This window comes from Bufo bufo, chromosome 6, assembly GCF_905171765.1.
Source record: "Bufo bufo chromosome 6, aBufBuf1.1, whole genome shotgun sequence".
In the NCBI taxonomy this organism is placed as follows: domain Eukaryota; kingdom Metazoa; phylum Chordata; class Amphibia; order Anura; family Bufonidae; genus Bufo; species Bufo bufo.
Window position 1 is genome coordinate 105117438 of NC_053394.1, and position 24276 is coordinate 105141713.

The 24276-nt window shown below is 46.1% G+C and overlaps 1 protein-coding gene across 1 annotated transcript in view; it reads right to left on the reverse strand.

The window, feature by feature from the left end:
* Positions 1-23184, reverse strand: part of HK1 (hexokinase 1) — a 70714-nt gene extending 47530 nt beyond the window's left edge. Inside the window, exons 1-2 of the mRNA XM_040438044.1 lie at positions 22969-23184; positions 10244-10406 (exon numbers count right to left, since the gene is read on the reverse strand). Of these exons, the coding sequence (XP_040293978.1) occupies positions 10244-10406; positions 22969-23031 (226 nt within the window). The 5' untranslated portion in view covers positions 23032-23184. The remainder of the gene's footprint in view (positions 1-10243; positions 10407-22968) is intronic.
* Positions 23185-24276: the final 1092 nt, after the last annotated feature.

Sequence of the window (24276 nt, forward strand, 5' to 3'; positions counted from 1 at the left end):
TATTCATCTCATATGCTTCCTGCATCCTCATGTATGTTCCGCCAAAAAATAGAACATGCATGGCCTAATGACATTTTTACAGAAGCGACAGGGAAGAGCCTCCATAGCATCGCGGATGATGCCAGGGTGGCTCATTCCAGTCACGGCCTGCTATAGGTTGCCCCCCCCCCAACCCCCCCTCCGGGAAGCTGGATGTTTTAATTTGCTCCATGGGGAAATGCAGTGGTGGCCGTGCCGGTATGAGAAGCGATGCGGGTGTCGGGGAGCAAGGTAAGTCCAACCTCTGTGAGGGGTGTGGGCATATGGAGGGGGGAATTATAGAACTTCGATAACATTTTAAAAAAAACACCACCTCCAAATAATAGCTGTAAGGGAATTTTGAAATGTCGTATACATGTTTGTTTGTTTGTTTTTTAATATTTTATGCATTGTTTTCCCTTTTGGTGCATTTTCTAGGCCAAGGACTTTTTTTTTTTAAACCGCATCCTGCTCTCGTTATGGTGTTTTACCATACCCTTCTCTATAAGGAAAACGCCTTAAAAAATGCAGGTCAAAAATGTGTGATAAAAAAATGAATGTAATGTAAATTAGTGTGTAAAGGAAGCTTGAATGAGATTCGTAAACGCGGTGTGCTGTCCGCATTTTATTGCGGCCCCATTGAAATGAATGGGTCCGCATCCAATTCGTACACAATGCGGATCAGATGCAGAGTAAATACACGGTTGTGTGAATGGGGCCTTGTAGTGAAAACACGTGTCTCATCTTAAAAACATCATAATATATTGCAGGAACACGTATAACACGTATGCCTTATATGTGCGTAGGGTGCACAGATATGTAAGTAACCTGTAACAAAGGAGAGCAGATGCTCGGGTGTCAGAGACAGGTCTTCAGTCTGAACCACTCTGTCCATCTCATTTTGATAGCACCCTGTATTTTTAAGCAGCCTGCGCTCAGCTGTCATTGCCTTCATGCTAAATATAGGAAAACAAGAAACGAGAGACACCGACGACGCGGGCCAGAAATGCCGCCTCTGAAATGTCACAGAGCATCAAACTGCTCAAATAGCAAATCACCAGAACAGGTCAAAATGTCTACACGGGTTAAAGCTTGTCCTTGTCTGACTACATAATAGCCCCAAGTGTTGCCTCTGCTTTTGCAAATGGACGGCTACTTGGTACATGGTTGGGGCAATGTTGTCCCATTGTTCCTAAAACGATTCATATACAGAAGATAAAACGGATAAAACAAAAGTTACTAAGAAGCAAGTAAAAGTCTGATCACTGGATCCTCGCTGATCCCAAGAACTGGGGTGCGTGGTCCTTAAAGCTGTAGGAGACGTGTCCACCCATGCATGATCACTCTCCACTGAAAAAGTCCACCATCTCTGAGATTTTCTGTAGAAGTTCAATCGGTTGGTCCTCAGCATCTGACAACCAGTGTCACGTTCTTTGGATTATTATATGTTGTGAGTGACAGTGTTGTGTTTTATAGAGGCTTCTACTGCCACAGTCTCTCCTGTGCCAAGAACAGGGACCATGCAAAGTGTTCATCGGATGTCTTCTAGTCTGTGATAAAGGTTATTCATCTTGGGTGGAGATTCCAAAGCCTCCATAATTCTAATGCACATGGATCTCTGCTCTTATCTGAGATAAGATAATTTTTTCTTCATTAGTATAGGTGATAATACAACTTATTCATGAAAAGTGCCAGTTCCTGTGCTTACTTACCTCCCCTCTGCTCAAGCCCTGAATCCATTCTCAGAACTGACTGAACAAATCCATACATAGAAGTCCATACAGAGCCCATTAAAGTCTATGGTGGGGGAATGAGCGGCTGAGGCAGACAGAGGGCAGACGTGGCTGCAGCTTCTACTGAGTGATTTATCTCTCCCCAGAGCGGGATTATCAGGTACAATATTACTCATCTCTGGGGTGAGATAAATCACTACCTACAGCTGAAACCAGAAGTTTGCATACACTATATAAAAAGACACAAATGCATGTTTTTCTCAATATCTGACATGAAATCAGAATAAACCTTTCCTGTTTTTGGTCAGTTAGGATTACCATAATTATTATTATTTGCCAAATGCAAGAATAATGAGAGAGAGAATGTTTTAAGGCAATTTTATTACTTTCTGCAAAGTGAAAATTTTACATACATTTCATTAATATTTGGTACCATTCCCCTAAACTGTATGACTTGAGTCTAACATTTTGGATATCCTTCCACAAGCTTCTCACAATAGTTGGTCGGAATTTGGGCCCATTCCTTCTATAAAAAAAACTGGTGTAACTGAGATATGTTTGTTGAAAGCCTTGCTCGCACCTGCCCTTTTAGCTTTGCCCATAAATTTTCAAAAGGATTGAGATCAGTGCTTTGTGATGGCCGCTCCAAAACATTGACTTTGTTATCCTTAAGGGTACTTTCCCACTTGCGGCAGGACGGATCCGACAGGCTGTTGACCATGTCGGATCCGTCCTTCCGCTATTTCGCCGTGCCGCCGCTCTGTCCCCATTGACTATAATGGGGACTGGGGCACAGCACGACTAAAAAGTCCTGCATCTCCGACTTTTTAGTCCGGTGGCTTTCGCTGTGCTGCGCCGGAGCTCCGCCCCGGTCCCCATTATAGTCAAAGGGGACGGAGCGGCGGTCTGGCGGCACGGCGAAATAGCGGAAGGACGGATCCGACATGGTGAACAGCCTGTCGGATCCGTCCTGCCGCAAGTCTGAAAGTAGCCTAAGCCACTTTGTAACCAGTTTGGCAGTATGCTTCGGGTCATTGTCCACTTGGAAGACCCATTTCCGCCCAAGCTTTAACTTCCTGACTGATGTCTTGAGATGTTGCTTCAGTATTTCCACATAATCTTCTTTCTTCATGATGCCATCTATTTTGTGAAGTGCACCAGTCCCTCCTGCAGCAAAACAAACCCACAACATGATGCTGCAACCCCGTGTTTCACAGTTGGGATGGTGTTCTTAGGCCCCTTTCACACGGGCGAGATTTCCGTGCGGGTGCAATGCGTGAGTTGAACGCATTGCATCCGCACTGAATCCGGACCCATTCATTTCTATGGGGCTGTGCACATGAGCGGTGATTTTCACGCATCACTAGTGCGTTGCGTGTAAATCGCAGCATGCTCCTCTTTGTGTGTTTTCCACGCAACGCAGGCCCCATAGAAGTGAATGGGGCTGTGTGAAAATCGCAAGCATCGGCAAGCAAGTGCGAATGCTGTGCAATTTTCACGCACGGTTGCTAGGAGACGATCGGGATGGGGACCCGATCATTATTATTTTCCCTTATAACATGGTTATAAGGGAAAATAATAGCATTCTTAATACAGAATGCAAAGTACAATAGGGCTGGAGGGGTTAAAAAAAAATAATGATAATAATTTAACTCACCTTAATCCACTTGTTCGCGCAGCCCGGCTTCTCTTCTGTCTTCATCTTTGCTGTGCAGTAGGAAAAGGACCTGTGGTGACGTCACTATGCTCATCACATGGTCCACCACTATGGTAAAAGATCATGTGATGGACCATGTGATGAGCGCAGTGACGTCATCAAAGGTCCTACTTCTCAAAGAAGAAGAGAAGCCAGGCTGCGCGAACAAGTGGATTAAGGTGAGTTAAATTATTTGTTATTTTTTTTAACCCCTCCAGCCTTATTGTACTAAGCATTTTGTATTAAGAATGCTATTATTTTCCCTTATAACTATGCTATAAGGGAAAATAATACAATCTACACAACACCTAACCCAAACCCGAACTTCTGTGAAGAAGTTCGGGTTTGGGTACCAAACATGCCGATTTTTCTCACGCGCGTGCAAAACGCATTACAATGTTTTGCACTCGCACAGAAAAATCGCGCATTTTCCCGTGACGCACCCGCATCTTATCCGGGCCAAAAACATGACGATTGCCAAAAAGTTCAATGTTAGTTTCGTCAGACCACAGGACATTTCTCCAAATATGTAGGTCTTTATTCTTGTGTGCATCTGCAAACATTAATCTGGGTTTTTTATGTTTCTTTTGGAGTAATGGCTTCAGAGTGGCCTTTCAGCCCATGTTGATACAGCACTCGTTTCACTGTGGATATTGACACAATCTTACCAGCTTCTGCCATCATCTTCACAAGGTCTTTTGTTCTTGGGTTGATATGCACATGTCGGACCAAAGCACGTTCATCTCTGGGACACAGAACCCGTCTCCTTCCTGAGCAGTATGATGGCTGGACATTCCCATCTTGTTTGTACTTGCGTATAATTGTTTGTACAGATGAACGAGGCACATTCAGGTATCTTGAAATCTCACCCAAGGTTGAGCCAGACTTGTCCACAATTCTCTTCCTGATATCTTGGCTGATTTCTTTAGACTTTCTATGATGCTACACAAAGAAGCAGTGTGTTTCAGGTGTGCATTTACATCCACAGGTGTGTCTCTAATTAAGGCCTCATGCACACTAACGCATTTTCTTTCCGTGTCTGCTCAGTTTTATTTTTTTTGTGGACCGTATGCGGAACCATTGATATCAAAGGGTCCGCAAAAAAACGGAAGGTACTCCGTGTGCATTCCGTTTCTGTATGTCCGTATTTCTGAACATGTCCTATTATTGTCCACATTACGGACAAGAATAGAACTGTTCTATTAGGGGCCAGCTGTTGCGTTCCGCATTTTGCGGATCTGTTTTTTGCGGACCGCTAAATACATATGGTCGTGTGCATGAGCTCTAACTCAGATGTTGCCAACAAACAAAAGCTTCCAAACACATGACATCATCATATGGGCAGTTCAGAATTGTTTAACCCCTTCCTGACCAGCACCGTACTAGTACGGCGCTGGCCGGGTCTTTAAAGATGGCGCCCGCGCCTGAGCAGAGCCGCCGGGTGTCTCCTTTTTCTTAAAGCAGACACCCACGGCTAATATCCGCAACTGGCGGTAATGCCGATCGCGGACATTTAACCCCTTAGATGTTGTGGTCAATCCTTCCGGTGATGCTACAGCTCCCCTGTGCGGCGATCGGAGGAGCCGAAGCTTGTGTGCAGCAGCACCTGTCTTTGTGAGTGACAGGAGGCTGTTGCATAGTATTTCCTATGGAGCTCTTGCCTGTAATAGGAAACTAATTTTCTCATAGACTCCAAAGCTAATGCATTGGAGTCTATGAGAATAGCAATCTAATGACTGCTTGTTATAGATCCCTATGGGAACTATAAAAAAGTGTAAAATAAAAAAAATTTAAAAAAATTCAAATCACCCCCTTTGTGGGGGCTGACGGCCTCCCGACGTCTAACGTTGGGTGAAACATAGATTAGACATGTTGAGGAACCACACGAAACTTCCTATGTGGAAAAGTAAAAAAGAGTGGCGTGCTGAAAGAAAAAGTGAAGACATTAGGAATAGCAACCAGCGTCTTGTGCAGGTCAGGAAATGAAAGCAGGGATATCATTGCTTACTACGGCAAGCTCCTCCACTCTTCATCTAGAAGGTTTCATGTCACTTTTCATAGCCTGTGAACTTCAGAGTCTGGGTAACAAGCTGTTCTCGAAGATTGCAACCAAGGGGACCTTTGAAGGCTTCAAACATGATGTTCCCTTCTGTAATGTGACATCTCATAGCTACAAACATAGACGACACCGAACTAAATGCCACCTTGTGATGCGAGACCAATTCATACCACACCCGACTATTGTCTTCTATAAGTATAGACTCCAGCTTCTGATCACCTAAGAGGCACACCAAAGTCAATTCAAAAGGGAAAAGGGCACAATAAAATGGTGGAAGTCTCAGTGTCAATACCCACTGAGACCTGTCAATCAGAAGTGAATTCCAATGCAGGTTTTAGGATGTGAATTTCCTGCAGAATGTGGTATTCTTCACTGACTGGCCTGAATTGGGAAACATAAGCACAATGAACGCTGCAGGCAATGGTTTCCTTGGGCATCTGGGAAATGACTCCGTTTTATGATAACCACAGGAGAAACATGAATAAGCTCCTTACTTGAGAAACGCCCTGACCCCCCTGGTGCACCCCCATGTTGTCCTGGTACTAACAATATCTCACATTATACTGCATTAGTACCGGAGTGGTGGAATGAGTCACGAGCACTGGAACCATGCCCAGGACTGGTAGGGTACACACATCACCTTGACGCTGAATCTGTGGGAACTCTGCCTGCATGTAAAATGCAGTTTACAGATTACAGTTTGCAAAGTGGTTCACATTTTTCTATAGGGGCTTATACAGACGAACGGTAGAAAACTTGTCCGTGTTCTGGGAGATAAATGGACCGCAGACGGTACGTTTTTGTCACAGACTCGTTCGCTTGAGTAAATGTAAATCAGAACTGAATGGTGCATTTCTTGGCTCGGACCGATGTTCTGTGATTTCATACAACATACTTGGTTAAAAATAAAAACGATGTAAAACACACCAAGGAGGAGATTTATCAAACTGGTGTAAAGTAGAACTGGCCTAGTTGCCCATAGCAACCAATCAGAGTCCACCTTTCATTTTTCAAAGCTCCTTTGGAAAAATGAAAGGATCAATCTGATTGGTTGCTATGGGTAACTGAGCCTGTTTTCCTTTACACCAGTTTTAATAAATCTCCCCCTTGGTGCGTTTTACATCGGTTTTGTTTATTTTTTTTTTAAATAAATTTGGTCCGTCTTCCAGCAGTCGTTGCACCAGAAATTCTAATCTATGCCAGCTATGAGTGTAGATCTTAACTACAATTTACACCAGTTTCTGGTGTAAATTATAGTAAATCTGGCTACTAATGACTGGTGCCGCCTCTCCCACTACGCCCACTACGACTACGGTCAAAAGTCGAAAACTGGGCAGAAACACAAAAGTGGCGTAAATACTGTGAAAAATCTGCCCAATTCAGAGAGTCCAATTCTTGGATACTAGTTAAACAGATGCCAGTTGTATCCGTACATAATGTGGCCATCAATAAATCATTTATGAGTCATTTTAAAAAGGTGAAATTGTTTTTATATCAATACGGAGATTCTAACGCATGAGATTATCTACAATGTAAGGCTACATGAACACGACCGTATGTGTTTTGCGGTCCGCAAATTGCGGATCCACAAAAAAAATGGATGACATCCATATGCCATCCGTTTTTTTTGCAGATCCATTGTAACAATGCCTAAAAACGGACAAGAACAGGACATGTTCTATTTTTTTTGCGGGGCTACGGAGCGGACATACTGATGTGGACAGCACACTGTGTGCTGTCCGCATTTTTTGCGGACCCATTGAAATGAATGGTCCGCATCCTATCCGCAAAAAAAACCGGAACGGACACGGAAACAAACAACGTTCGTGTGCATGAGGCCTTAGGGCTCATGCACACAACAGTATGGCTTTTTCAGTGTTTTGCGGTCCGTTTTTTTACGGATCCGTTGTTCCGTTTTTTGTTTCCGTTGTGTTTCCGTTTCCTTTCCGTTTTTACGTTCCGTTTTTCCGTATGCCATATACAGTATACAGTAATTACATAGAAAAAATTGGGCTGGGCATAACATTTTCAATAGATGGTTCAGCAAAAACGGAACGGATACAGAAGACATACGGATGCATTTCCGTATGTGTTCTGTTTTTTTTGCGGACCCATTGACTTGAATGGAGCCAAGCACCGTGATTTGCAGACAAGTATAGGACATGTTCTATCTTTTCACGGTACGGAAATACGGAAATACTGAAACGGAATGCACACGGAGACACTTCAGTATTTTTTGCTGAACCATTGAAATGAATGGTTCAGTATATGTTCCGCATACTGAACTACAAAAACGGCCAGTATACTGAACGCAAAATACTGTCGTGTGCATGAGGCCTTATGCTGTAGAAAGCTGTCCACTAATAGCAGGACTGCAGTGCACCTTGTAAAGGAGATTAGCGGCTGTGTTAGAGGCCCTTGCTCTAGCTACTTAGGAGGAAAGGAGAAAGTGGGTCATTCCAAACCGGACAAGGTGAGAGAACGCGGCTATTCAAATACATCCTAGTAAGGAGCCGGAAGCAGATATAAAGCCCACTTAGTACATACGGAGCTGTGCCCGTCTACACACAGTACAATATAAAACACTTGGTATAGATACATATGGGAAATATATGAGATATGCAGTCAGGAGCGTATCTATAGGGGGTGCAAAGGCAGTAGTCGCCCCCAGGCCCTAGAAAGGGAGGGGGCCTAAAAGCCTCCTTGCCTCATAAGAGCACAACAGAATTAAAAAAGGCACATATTAGGTAGGAGAGCCTTAGTTTCAAGTTACACCTCTGTATGCAACTGTATAATATACTGTACTTTGTGTATTAACTCCTTAAAGGGGTTGTCCGGGCTTTTAATTATGATGATCGTCAATATCAGATCGTCAGGGGACCTGGGACCCCCACCGATCAGCTGTATGAGGAGATGGCGCGCAGTGCGCATGTGTCGTCTCCCTTTCCTCTCCCTTCTCGCCGCTGCTATCTATGGCAAAGCAGCGGCGAGCAGGAAGAGAGATGGCACGTGCGCACTGTGCGTGCCGCCACCTCATACAGCTGATCAGCGGGGCTCCCCGGTGGCGGACCCCCGCCAATACTATATTGAAGACCTATCCTGAGGATAGGTCATCAATAGTAAAAGCCCGGACAACCCCTTTAATATTTTCAAAATCTCAAATTTTGCAATCATTGTTTACTTCCAGAGGAAGAAATCTGTCCTAATCATGCAAGAAGTTATTTCCAGTATCCCTGGTGGTCTAGGGCTGTCAGGGTCAGACTGGCACACAGAATACCAGAGGATCCTCTGGAGGGCCCAAGCTCGGACACAAGAAAGAATCCCTGATAAATCAGGACCTCTAAGATCTAGCAGAAGACAATTTCATTTGGAGTAGACAATCAGGGATGGGCATACCCTATGTGCAGCTGCACGGGGGCTAAGTAGGGAAAGGGGCCCACCACCATCTTATCCTATGCTTCCTAATATCGACCTCAATGCATGGGAAGGTCAACTATGGTCATGGCTGTAAATGGTGGATTCAACTCTGCAAGGAAAGTTGGTACATCATGAAACACCTTGCTAGAGAGGAGCTCTGTGATAGACGCCTCACTCTCAATAAACTAGCAGCTATACATTTTCCTTGCAAAGTGGCCCCATGCAGTCTATGAGGGCAGGTTCTTAAAGAATCATTTTCTCTGGTGGGCCCAAGAAACATTAGTCTGATATTGAGGGCAGTGAAAAGGTTAATGTTAGTACCCCTTGTGGAGCACAGTGAATGAATTAATGCTTTGTGCCCAGAGTCTTGTGGTCATCCACCTCTTCAGGATCTGGCATTGTCCTTGCTTCCAGGGAGGGGACTGAACAGCTGGAACTGGACGGCTGCACAGTATTCTCAATGATCAGGCAGAGCGCTTGGGATCACCCCGCCCCATCATTAAAGGGCATCTGTCAGCAGATTTGTACCTATGAGACTGTCTGACCTGTTACATGTGCACTTGGCAGCTGAAGGCATCTGTGTTGGTCCCATGTTCATATGTGCCCGCATTGCTGAGAAAAATTATGTTTTAACATATGTAAATGAGCCTTACCATTACTCCTAGAGGCTCAGCTCTTTCTGCCGCACCCTCTGCACTTTGATTGACATGGGCAGTGAAAATGGCATCACACCTGCCTGGCCCTGTCAATCAAAGTGGAGAGGGGGCGTAGCAGTTGCAGAGAGAGCGGAGCCTCTAGGTCGGAGTAACGTCAACGCCCCCGTTGCTCCTAGAGACTCATTTGCATATATGAAAACTTCATTTTTCTCAGCAGTACGGGCACATATGAACACGGGACCAACGCAGATGCCTTCAGCTGCCAAGCGCACATGTAACAGGTCAGACAGTGTCATAGGGACAAATCTGCTGACAGATGTTAGGTGAGGGGAGCCCCATTGGTTTAGTGGCCTGGTCTAAACTGCAACTGCTACAGCTATGCCGAGAGTTGCATATGGCTAAGCATCCCTATCCTAAATGTAGAATGCTGAACACACAATACCTGGTTATTAGCAGATATGAGTTTTATTGTTGAGTATTACACCATAAACAAATATTTTAGTGTGGACTGTTCTACCACATAGACTTGTAATGTTATCAGAGTTTCCTTTATGTACATTCTCATGTCCCTAACTGTTCAAAAATAATAATCTCCCATAAATCTGCTTAGCCATATAATCAGGGCATATAACTCCGGTGTGGGAGCGCATCTCCCTCTGCTCACCTGATCCATCAGGAATCGACCTCACAAATGTTGGAAGCATTTTGATGATTGCTGTTGGATTGGTGTCCCTCGAGAGACCATTTGCCATCTCTTTTTTGAAGCGGGACATAATATCCAATAACATTTCGTCTGAAAGTCGCATGGCGTACAGGTACTTATCAATCTGTGAAGAGAAGAAAATATTACCAAAGTCAGCATGGCAGAAACTATTATATCTAAAGGGCGTTATGTTATCGTTATATTATCTTGCTGTCTATATGATATTTTCAAGGTCGTGTAAAAACCTGAGCAGCGCTGAAAGGGTGCAAAATCCACAGCCAAAAAAGTCCGCCCTGTCTGAACTTACCCTTGGATGCTGCATAACACAGGTGACAGTCTAAGGCCTCTTTCACACGAGCGTGTCCGGATTAGGTTCGGATGCGTCCCGGTGCATTGCGGCAAACCCGCGCGAGTAGGTACGCAATTGAAGTCAGTTTTGACTGCGATTGCGTTCCGTTGTTCAGTTTTTATCGCACGGGTGCAATGTGTTTTGCACGCGCGTGATAAAAAACCGACTGTGGTACCCAGACCCGAACTTCTTCACAGAAGTTCAGGTTTGGGTTCAAGGTTGTGTAGATTGTATTATTTTCCCTTATAACATGGTTATAAGGGTAAATAATAGCATTCTGAATACAGAATGTATAGTAAAATAGGGCTGGAGGGGTTAAAAAAAATATATATATATTTTAACTCACCTTAATCCACTTGTTCGCGCAGCCGGCATCTCTTCTGTCTTGTTGTGTGAGGAATAGGACCTTTGATGATGTCACTACGCTCATCACATGGTCATTCACATGATCCATCACCATGGTGATGGATCATGTGATGGACCATGTGATGAGCGCAGTGACGTCACCACAGGTCCTTTACCCAGGTCCTGAAGAAAGAAGACAGAAGAGATGCCGGCTGCGCGAACAAGTGGATTAAGGTGAATTAAAAAAAATATATATTTTTTTTAACCCCTCCAGCCCTACTTTACTTAGCATTCTGTATTCAGAATGCTATTATTTTCCCTTATAACCATGTTATAAGGGAAAATAATAATGATCGGGTCCTCATCCCGATCGTCACCTAGCAACCGTGCGTGAAAATCGCACCGCATCCGCACTTGCTTGCAGATGCTTGCGATTTTCACGCAACCCCATTCATTTCTATGGGGCCTGCGTTACGTGAAAAACGCACAAACAGGAGCATGCTGCGAATTTTAACGCAACGCACAAGTGATGCGTGAAAATCACCGCTCATGTGCACAGCCCCATAGAAATGAATGGGTCCGGATTCAGTGCGGGTGCAATGCTTTCACCTCACGCATTGCACCCGCGCGGAAATCTCGCCCGTGTGAAAGGGGCCTAAGTGACCAAGGAAAACTCCACTTTTAAATAAAATTCACATTTTCAAAAGTGAATTTTTCTTTTAACTATATTTTACTGCAATTGAGAGTTGTTGGCCACCGGTCCTTTTACATGGCCGGACGCGGGGCAACAATAAGACCTGACTGGAGTTAAAATAAGTCAGTCAGAAGCCATTTACTCGGGCCAAGGGCTCATGCACACAAGTATTTTCTTTCCGTGTCCGTTCCATTATTTTGCGGACCGCATGCGTAACCATTCATTTCAGTGGGTCCGCAAAAAAAAAAACACGGAAGTTACTCTGTGTGCATTCCGTTTCCGTATGTCCTTATGTCCGTTCCGCAAAAAAAAATAGAACATGTCCTATTATTGTCCACATTATGGACAAGGATAGGACTGTTTTATTAGGGGCCAGCTGTTCCGTTCCGCAAAATACGGAATGCACATGGACGTCATCCGTATTTTTTTGCGGATCCGTGTTTTGTGGACCGCAAAATACATACGGTCATGTGCATGAGCCCCAACTGAAACATTAGGGGAAACGAATGATCGTTACTATGATTCATCCCCCGTACACTTTACATTATGTCAGCGGCACATCCCTGATGACATGAAGACATGCGCAGCCAACCAGCGGCTAATCGGTGGGGTGTTTAGCCAGGACGATGATCAGCCGAACGAACGTTTCCATGAACATTCATTCCTGATCACTGGTTTATGTAAAAGGCCCTTAAAGGGGTTTTCCAAAACATTCAGGACCACCCGCCGATCTGCTTTTTGAGAAGGTATCGGCTCTCGCAGTAGCGCTGCAGCCTTCTCACAGCTCACCAAGCACAGCGCTGTACATTGTATAGCAGCTGTGCTTGGTATCACGCTCAGCCCCATTCACCTCAATGGGGCTGAGCAGATCCTAGGCCACGTGACCGATAAACATGACACCACATGGTCTAGGCAAAGCTGGAGAAGGCCGCTGCGCTACTGCGATCGCCTGTGCCTTCTCAACCAGCTGATCGGCAATGGTCCCGGGTTTTGAACTCCCACCGATCAGATACTGATGACCAATCCAAGGGAACGGTCATCAATAATAAAGTCTTGGAAAACCCCTTTAATTCTGTGTTTCTGTGTTAGTACTCTTTGGTATATAATAAAGATAACAAAAGGCATTTTAGAGAAGTAACATGCAGGACTGAACATGTCTGATAACTGGGAACCAGGAACCACTGCGTAAGGGTACTTTCACACTAGCGTTATTCTTTTCTGGTATTGAAATCTTATAAAGGGTCTCAATACCGGAAAAAAAAAACGCATCAGTTTTGTCCTAATGCATTCTGAATGGAAAGCAATCCGTTCAGTATACATCAGGATGTCTTCCGTTCCGTCCCTTGCACAGTATTTGACCGAACAAAATCCCATAACAATGCCGCACTTGCCGGATCCGGCATTCATTTCCATAGTGATGTATTAATGCCGGATCCGGTACCAAGTGTTTTGAAAATTGCCGCATCGCCGAATCCGGTTTTCCCGTCTGCGCCAGGATATAGGAGGAGCTAGTTTCGCTTTTGATCTTTGAAAAAATTTAAATACCGTAAACAAATTTGAATACGGTATATCACCGGATCTGTCTAACGGATCCGGAAAAAAAGAAAACAGTTTGCCGGATCCGGCAGGCAGTTCCGGCAATGGAACTGCCTGCCGGATTCTAACAACACTAGTGTGAAAGTACCCTAATGTGCATCTTTACACCTCGACTATCTGAAGGTTCATCTTTAGAAATATCCTGCTGTATTCACACAGGGGATCAAAACTGTCAGTCCCAGCTCACAGTCCATGTTGGACGGTACCCGGTTCGGGCTCATGGGTGTGACTGCAGTTACTCGGGGAAGCTGAGTTTTGATCAACTAGATCTGTGTTCAGTGTTAATACATAACATGGACAAATACATACCTTTTACCTTTATGCACCTATGGTATGTACTACCTACCTCAAATGTTTCCCTTAGCTCCTGCTCTTGTCAAGCCAAAAAAATATCTTATATGATATGAATTTGATATTCCACTTGACACTAATTAATAGGTTGGTAGTCAACCCCTGTTATGCCACCGCAAAGGGCCGCTGGAATACCTGGCAAGCTTGCATGTAGAAGGTCATCTCTATTACTATGAATGTGGTACTGCACTTAATAGAGCTTGTGAGAGGTGACAGACTCTTTCTTAAGGGGTTGTCCAGTGGGGAAAATTTTTAGAAAGGGCCCACAGTTTGATGAAAAAAGGGATAATTTTTTAGTCACACATTGCTCCAGATATACTACCCACAAAGTTGGAGTAGGCTTAGCCGGGCTGTCTAGCCTGGCACTAGATTTATAACAGGGGCTCAGGCTGCATGATAAACGTGGGGCAGGGATAGACAGTTTTCTCTAAATGTCAATTTACTGCTTAGATATGTTTTCGGTGAAGACCATTGTAGACGGGCTGCCTGCTCACTTAAGGATCAGATTACCTAGAAGTCTATGGAGGGGGAGGTAGAGGAGGAGAGGGGAGAAGCTGATGCACGCAAGCACAATCAGAAAGACTGAGGAGAGACTTGTAAGTGATTTGCTGCCTTATTTCACTCCTGAATTCACACCTAAACTGCTCAGTTCTGTTTCTGCGGCTGCTTCTGAGGGTCTGCAACAGGCAGTGAGCAGGTATTCCTCTTTATCCATGTCCTCAGACATGATGATCAGCTAGTCTCCACCCAACAGCTCTGAAAAAGCTGAGAATTACAGATTGCAGAGGGGACAAATGCTAAAAATGGCAGTTACCAGTGATATAACGGTCGAATATATTGGTAGTACTCATACCCCCACATGGCAGCTTATCCTGACAAATCACCTACATCAACTACACTTTAAAGGGGTATTCCCATATGGGACATGGATGGCATATAGCTAGGATATGCCATCTGTGTCAGAAAGGTGCGGGTCCTACATCTGGGACCCACTCCTATCTCCAGAACAGGACACCCGAAGTGAACAGAGAGCGACTGCGCATGCATTCACCTCTATGGGAGTTCCGAAAAAAGCCAAGCTGTTTCTGGAAGTCCGATATTGGTGAATGGAGAAGGGTCTGCGCATGCGCAGTGTGCTCTTCATTCACCACTAAGGGAATTACGAAAATAGCCAAGCACGCTTGTTCGGCTGTTTTCGGAACTCCCATACCGATGAACAGAGAGGGCACTGCGCTTGCGCTTCACTTTGGGGGCCAGTTCTCTAGATAGGAGCAGGTACCATATCCTAGCCAAATGCCATCAATGTCCCAGATGGGCCAACCCCTTTAAATTAAAGGGATTTTAACGAGTTCATACTAATTTGGCCCTGAGAGCAGATAATGTGGACCCCGGTAAATGGACATGGATCGAGTTCATAGATCTCTATGTACAAATGTCTCATCATGGACAGATGGAAGCAGCGCCGTCATCTGCATTTTATTACAAACTATATAGTTTTATAATGTCATAACATTATCACTGAAAATCGAATCAGACTATAAAATTGAATTGAAGCTATTTGTACGTTTCTCAGTGCTACACGACATATTATGTCCACTGAAGGGTATTGCCTAGACGGAACCAGCAGACGGATTACCACGCAGGCACAGTGGCTGAAGAAATTCGGACAACGCACCCGGGGAAGGCTGTAATATGAAACCCTGTGATTCTTAGTGTTTGTGTAGCAATCCCGGTGCATTATAGAGAGGAATGCAGTAAAACTGGCCGCCGGGGTCTGCCCACACATGCCGTGGAATCCTTACTGCGAAACGCATCAGCATAGGTTTTCTGTGCAAGAAGAATAAAAAATTCGGAAACTTTGATAGACAGCTATATTCTCTGGAGCGGACAGTCTGCTATACAGATCAATACAGAAATGTCGCAAAATGGTCACAAACGTGCGAATAAGCCCTAAAGTTGATTATAAGCATTAAATTAAGGTACACCAAACCTAATGATTTTGTCAGGACCTGCCGAGTGTATGGGGTTATCCCAACTCAATGGTACATGTCAGGGGAAAGAAGGATTGGGCATATTGGACTTCAACATGCATGATGCTTTGTTCTCCTAAGAGATAAGTGGCCACCAGAAATGTCTGCCAGCAGCTTATTCCCTCTCCATGATGATAACACATGCATGCTCGGCTCGAGGGGCTCTAAGCTGTACGGCTACCATAAGGTTAATTGCTTCAAAGCTCTCTACTGTAGAGCCTGTCACAGCAGCAGAAATATCAGGAGTGAAGAGACTGCAGTGACCAAGAGACACCCCCTCCGACCCATCTGGTTACATAGACACTCCCCTATCACTGCCCCTAACAACAACCAGCTAGTTTATAGCTCCTCCCACCCCGCTAGTTACATAGACACTCCCCTATCACCAACCCTAACAACAACCAGCTAGTTTATAGCTCCTCCCACCCACCTGGTTACATAAACACTCCCCTATCACCGCCCAGCTAGTTCATAGCTCCTCCCACCCCGCTAGTTACATAGACACTCTCCTATCACTGCCCCTAACACCCAGCTAGTTTATAGCTCCTCCCACCCCGCTAGTTACATAGACACTCCCCTATCACCGCCCCTAACAACACCCAGCTAGTTTATAGCTCCTCCCACCCCGCTAGTTACATAGACCCTCCCCTATTAACACCCCTAACAACAACCAGCTAGTTTATAGCTCCTCCCACCCCGCTAGTTACATAGACACTCTCCTATCACTGCCCCTAACAACACCCAGCTAGTTTATAGCTCCTCCCACCCCGCTAGTTACATAGACACTCCCCTATCACCGCCCCTAACAACACCCAGCTAGTTTATAGCTCCTCCCACCCGCTAGTTACATAGACCCTCCCCTATTAACACCCCTAACAACAACCAGCTAGTTTATAGCTCCTCCCACCCCGCTAGTTACATAGACCCTCCCCTATTAACACCCCTAACAACAACCAGCTAGTTTATAGCTCCTCTCACCCACCTGGTTACATAGACACTCCCCTATCACCGCCCAGCTAGTTCATAGCTCCTCCCACCCCACTAGTTACATAGACACTCCCCTATCAATGCCCCTAACAACACCCAGCTAGTTTATAGCTCCTCCCACCCACCTCGTTACATAGACACTCCCCTATCACCGTCCAGCTAGTTCATAGCTCCTCCCACCCCACTAGTTACATAGACACTCCCCTATCAATGCCCCTAACAACACCCAGCTAGTTTATAGCTCCTCCCACCCACCTGGTTACATAGACACTCCCCTATCACTGCTCCACCCATGGACATAAGAAGGAGCCGCATGGACATGGTCATGTGACCACAACCCTAACTGGGAGATAGGAGCAATAAAGGGGAAATAAATACATTACAGAATTACCGCGACCTTCATAAATGATTATTTTAAAAGATGTTGAAGCAAACCAAAAAACCCTGTTAAACCAAATACCAAGTAGGGTTGATCCTACTGACAAAATTGGCATCTGTCTTGTCAAAATTGGTTGCAGCATTCCTGACAGAAAATACTTTAATTCTTTATGACTGGGCGTGGCCATCACTGGAAAGCTGAGGTGCACTGAGGGCTTGGTCCTCAGTGCACTGAAGCCCTAACTGCAATAAAGAATAAAAGTCCTTCTTTCTCCGGAACACTGCAGCTGATTTCCACAAGACAGTTATCTTTAATCAGCAGGATCAACCCTCGCTGGCAGTATGCCTTGTCTAATGTGGTTGATCCTGCTGATACATAGTTTTACTCTGATAGCTCTTTGGCCATTTAGTAGGAAATCCATTTTAAGACCTGTGTCCTCTCCTGGCATGTCTGCTTTACCAACTATACCAACTTTACCTCATATTATAACCATTCTAGAGCATCTATTCTTATGGCTCTGTGTTGTGCAATTCCTTTATTATTCCTGCTAGAAGTTACGAATGATGTGTCAGTTGTTTACAATAAAGGTCCAGATGGGTGTTACCAGTTGGGGGGGGGGGGTCCCCTGCACAGTATAATATTATCCAATCAGTGGTGCCAGAGTCCAGCTGTGCAGGGACACACCCCAACTGGTAACACCCATCTGGACCTTTACTGCAAACTGCTAGTAATTCATTCATAACTTCTAGCAGGAATAATAAAGGAATGGCACACCACAGTCATAACAATAGATGCTCCAGAATAGTTATTACATGGGGAATGCAAGTAGTTACTAACACAGACATGTCAGGAGGGGGGACGGGTCCTTCTCTAATGCAAGACTTTCCAGACAATCCTTATCTTTACGTCCAGTCAACCAGATGCTCCGATGATGTCATCAGTCAGCAGCAGGGAGTGTGAGAACAGGTGGACGGCTCTGTCTACATAGGTGTGTCCTGGCATCCCCACCTGAAGGTGATTAAGGGTACGGCTACATGGCGACACTGGTCGTGGCATGGCAGTGTGGTTGTAATCTCATAGAAATGAATGGGGTTGCAGCACAACACTGCTGGATTTTTTGGGGCTCAGTGGTCGCAGTCATGGAGCATGTGCTCCTCGCGCTGTGACCCCATTGATTTCAGTGTCGCCATGTAGCCACCCCCCTACGGAGAGATCTTATTTATTACCAATACTTATAGTGTCGGCATTTCTTACGATGCAGTGTATGGCGGTGATGTCCAGCACAGGCCATGCGGGTTATTATATACTGCGCAGGATGGAAGGAGGACCAGGGAGGACTACTGCCCGAGAAAACTGAACTGGGTGAGACAAATCCTTCATCCCCAGCAATTAAAGGGTCGCTTACTTTTTCAAAAACTTTTGATATTTCATAGAGATATATCAAAAGTGTAGATCGTTGGTGGTCTGAGCACTGAGACCCCCACCGATCTCTAGAACTAGGGGAGAGAAGCGCTTACTTAGGGACAAACATTACTTGGTTCAATAGCGCTGGAGGGGTTAAAAAAAATAAAAAATAATTAAACTCACCTTAATCCACTTGCTCGCGCAGCCCGACTTCTCTTCTGTCTTCTTTTTTGCTGTGTGCAGTAACAGGACCTGTGGTGACGTCACTCCGGTCATCACATGGTCCATCACATGATCCATCACCATGGTAAAAGATCATGTGATGGATCATGTGATGACCGGAGTGACGTCACCACAGGTCCTTTTCCTGCACACAGCAAAGAAAGAAGACAAAAGAGATGCCGGGCTGCGCGATCAAGTGGATTAAGGTGAGTTAAATTATTTTAGATTTTTTTTTAACCCCTCCAGCGCTATTTTACTATGCATTCTGTATTCAGAATGCTATTATTTTCTCTTATAACCATGTTATAAGGGAAAATAATAATGATCGGGTCTCCATCCCGATCGTCTCCTAGCAACCGTGCGTAAAAATGGCACCGAAATCGCACCGCATCCGCACTTGCTTGCGGATGCTTGCGATTTTCACGCAACCCCATTCATTTATATGGGGCCTGCGTTACGTGAAAAACGCACAAGGAGGAGCATGCTGCGATTTTCACGCAACGCACAAGTGATGCGTGAAAATCACCGCTCATGTGAACAGCCCCATAGAAATGAATGGGGGCAATATGGCAGCGGGCTCTCTGGGGGCAATATGGCAGCGGGCTCTCTGGGGGCAATATGGCAGCGGGCTCTCTGGGGGCAATATGGCAGCGGGCTCTCTGGGGGCAATATGGCAGCGGGCTCTCTGGGGGCAATATGGCAGCGGGCTCTCTGGGGGCAATATGGCAGCGGGCTCTCTGGGGGCAATATGGCAGCGGGCTCTCTGGGGGCAATATGGCAGCGGGCTCTCTGGGGGCAATATGGCAGCGGGCTCTCTGGGGGCAGTATGGCAGCGGGCTCTCTGGGGGCAGTATGGCAGCGGGCTCTCTGGGGGCAGTATGGCAGCGGGCTCTCTGGGGGCAGTATGGCAGCGGGATCTCTGGGGGCAATATGGCAGCGGGCTCTCTGGGGGAGGGGGGCACTTATGTGACCTCAAAATGGTCCTAAAGGACATCCTCATCTTTTACTTAGATGGTGCATCACAACATCTGGTGGAACATGGTGGCATAGTTACACTTTGAGGACTGAACCCATTCAGTCATGGTTACATCAGGCGGTGTAAGACATTTTATATCATTGTACGGTATTTCTGTCCTCAGTCTTTCTATTCCCAGGCTGCACCAGCACGGCGGTGTCACTGATCGCTCCTCTGATACAGAAGTATATGTACACTCCCAAGGGTACGCTGTACTTCTTCCTGTCACACCTCCTGGGCGTTGCCATGGTTACAACACAATTGAAGAAGCTGAGTGACTGCCGCCTGTTCTGTGATCAAGTAATCTGACCACAGACATAACAATAACTGGTATCCTTCTCATCACTGCAGACACCTTACAGTCATGGAAAAATATCAGTAGGAGATAATCCTCCAGTGTATGGCCGACACCATGACACAATTTCACTGATTCATCTAGAAATGTAGTCCTTGATATTAGTCCTTATAGGGGTTGTGCCAAGTTTGCAAGTCATCCCCCATCCACAGGAAAGGGGTGGACCGCTGGGCCCCCCCACGATCCCGAGAAAGAGGGGCCTGTTCCCCCGGTCTGTTGGAGTGGGAGGTCGAGGATAGCTTCTCTACGGGACTGCCGGAGATAGCAGACTACAGCAATCGGCTATTTCCGGTCGCCCCTTACAGAATGAATAGAGCGGAGGGCCCATGTTCCACTTATCAGATCAGAGGAACAGGACCCCTGTTCTCAGGATCGGTGGGGGTCCCAGAGGTCAGTTATTTAGTTATCCCCTATGTCCTGCTTTGGACAACAGAACAGGTAATTAAAGGGGCTGTGCCACTAATGACACTTATCCCAATAAGTGTTTGATCGCTGGGAGTCTGACCAAAGGGACCTCCTGACATCCCGAGAATGGGGGTCCATAAGTGCTGCCAAGCTGGCCCATGAGAAAGGTGCAGTGGTGCATGTGTGTAACCACCGCACCATTCACTTCTATGGGACTGCTGCCAGCACTGGACTCTGCAGTCCCATAGAAGTCAATGCAGCGGTGGCCATTCATCTGCCTCACGGCTCCATTCTCATGGGGCACCTTGGCAGCACTTGTGGACCCCCAACTCCTGACAGTAATCTCGTATGTAAGGTGCCCAGATTACAGTGACCCCCAGGACTGAGTCCCCCAGGAGAGCAGAAGACCTCCTCCTACATAAAAGAAATATAAATAACACCCTAAAAAGCTGGGTGATACCCCCTGTGGCAGTGATAATGGGAGCCTTATGGGTTATCACCCACTATTTTCACATTTATTTGAAGAGGTTGTTCAGCAGTATAAATGTATCAAATATGGCTCACTGTGAGTTAAAAAAAAAAAAACTCACTAATCGCCGCCGCTATTGTTCCAATGATTAGCAGTCTCCACTGCCCCGCACCTCCTGGTTCCAGCTCTACACGCATGAAATGCCAGGCACGGCAGCGCAGCCAATCACTGACTGAGGCGGGGCACTTTAAATCCCTTTAAAGGGATTTTCTGGAATCTTTTTTTACAGATATGCTCATGTAATTGCTCACCTCATATACATCTTCCCCGTGTTTTTTTTTCAATTTGGATTCTCCTGACTCTTTTTTACCATGTAAGCCAATCCCTCTGGTGGGCTTCTATCCTGTATGTAGCACTTCCTGTTCCTGTATCCAACCAAACCCATGATGCAGTTCTCCTTCCTCTACCACAGCTCCAGCACCGCCCCTAACAACACCCAGCTAGTTTATAGCTCCTCCCACCAGCGAGTTACATAGACACTCCCCTAACACCACCCAGTTAGTTTATAGCTCCTCCCACCAGCTAGTTACATAGACACTCCCCTATCACTGCCCCGCCCACGGACACAACAGCTGAGCCGCAGGGACATGGTCATGTGACCACAGCCCAGAATTGGAGATAGGAGCAATACAGGTGAAATAAACACATTACAGAATTACCGCGACCTTCATAGATGATTATTTTAAAGGATGTTGATGCAAACTGGAAATCCCCCGAATAAATATGGGTCCCTGTAGGGGGGGATTCAAGGACGTCATTTATTCCTATAGGCATTTATAATGATCCGGACGCTATGCGGAGTAACACCCTGCCATATCATCCATGACGGTGGTTTCCTTATTCCGGTGTTTCACTTTCCGGGGACACGTACGAGGTCACGAGGAGAGCGGATAAGATGCGCTCGGCCACTTTACATTCCAGGCCTATCTCAGTGCCAGACGTCCATCAGGTCCATGGAAGGTTTCATGACGAGAACCACTAAGGAAGCCGGTAATGGCAGCCTTCTATTTAATAGTCAAGTGCTGTGACCTCCCCTCAGGATATCCTCAGAGGTCGTGTGCAGCAGCCAGGCCGGGCGCCCAGCAACAGTATAGCGGTATGGAGGAGACCTGACATGTCATCAAGACACAGGCGTGTCGCTGCACATAGACCGCCTGATGGACCTGACATGTCACCTGCATACAGCATCAACATGACCCCTGCAACTGCCCTACTGATAGAGAGATAGATAGATAGATAGATAGATAGATAGATAGATAGATAGATAGATAGATAGATAGATAGATAGATGAGATGATAGATAGATATGAGATAGATAGATAGATAGATAGATAGATAGATAGATAGATAGAGGGCAGTGCCCGCTCTCCTCCTGTACCAGTCTGTAACTCGTCTTCTTCCTGCTTAGTGCAATTGTCTGTATTATGTATGTGCACCGCTTCTCATATGTACAGCAACATGGAATGAATGGCACTTTAATAATAATAAATAATAATAATAGATAGAGAGATAGATGATAGATAGATAATAGATAGATAATAGATAGAGAGATAGATATTAGATAGATAGATTATAGAGAGATAGAGATAATAGACAGATAATAAATAGATGATACATAATAGATGACAGATAAATAGATGACAGATTATAAATAGATAATAGATGATACATAATAGGCTCAGCCACCAATGTTACAGGTCAGCTCCTGTTTCTAGTCCCTGTGAAGGGCTGTCCATCAAGTACCGCACTGCCTGCTGCTCCAGTACATGGTGCTGTTGCCGGTGACATAAGTCCAGGCAGCGTTCTGCCACCGCTGTGTGTGCACAGGCTCTACAGAGAGGCCTAATCTGAGACTACATGTCTTCCACATCCTGCTTTCAAGGGCACTGCAGCCTCCACCATGGATACCGCTCTGTACCTGCATCCTACTCAACAGTGCTAATGAACGAGCACATGAATATACGTGCGGTTTGTGATGCGGTAAGCACCGGTAAATGTCGCCTGGTGTTGGGGAGTGTCTCTCACCTTTTTGACCTGATCATCTTTCAGCTCAGTGAAGTAATAGGCCAGGAGCTGGGCAGCTATCATCCTGCAGACTGGCTTCAGTCGACTCTACTTCCCTTGATGTGCTGCAAAAAGTCCCAAAACGTCTAGTGTGAACGAGCCGCAGCAGCAGCGCAGTCTCCTTCTCTCTGCGAGCTGAGATGTGGACGTTCTGTCCTCCTCCGCAGTGACAGGATAGCCCCGCCCACTTCCTGCCCTGTGATTGGCTGCAGCGGAGAGAGCGCAGCCTGAGGATCAGCACTGGGGGCTGTGTGCTCTGGAGACCCCCATCAGTACAGCGCTGCTTCCTATCCGGTGTGTGTGCAACCACCGAGGTGTAGGGGGAGGGTGTGCAAGACGTCAGCAAGTGATGGAGGGGGTGCACCTACTTAGAAGAAGGGGAGGTCCTCCTCATCTCCTAAATATGTAATTCCAGCACGTTCAGCACGTCCTATGAGTGCGGTGCCCACCGCCTACCCCGCATCACTTCCCGAGCCTGTGCACAGAGCCTGACTGCTACAGCCTGCCCATATAACGACTGCTACAGCCTGCCCATATAACGACTGCTACAGCCTGCCCATATAACGACTGCTACAGCCTGCCCATATAACTACTGCTACAGCCTGCCCATATAACGACTGCTACAGCCTGCCCATATAACGACTGCTACAGCCTGCCCATATAACGACTGCTACAGCCTGCCCATATAACGACTGCTACAGCCTGCCCATATAACGACTGCTACAGCCTGCCCATATAACGACTGCTACAGCCTGCCCATATAACGACTGCTACAGCCTGCCCATATAACGACTGCTACAGCCTGCCCATATAACGACTGCTACAGCCTGCCCATATAACGACTGCTACAGCCTGCCCATATAACTACTGCTACAGCCTGTCCATATAAAGCCAGCGCTGCTATAGGTCCTCTGTGGAGGAGACATCACATAGGTGACCCTGGTGACCTTGAGACCTGCTGCAGGGCTGTCTACTGTACACAGATCTCATTCCTTGTGTATTACCGAGTCATGGTGACGATTTACAGCCGGTGGTGACACAGCAGCCCATCCCCCATGTATCTGCCAGGCTACTGACATATTATTTAACATGCCCCGGGTGCAGTTGTTCTGAATACTGGAGAACAGGTGCACCGCATCAGGTGATGTCACTGCTGGAAAGATGCATCTGTTGTCAGGATATTGGAAAATGAAATATCCTAAAGGGGTTGCCTGGGTTCTACAGATTGATGACCTGTCCTTAAAGGGGTTGCCTGGATTCTAGATATAG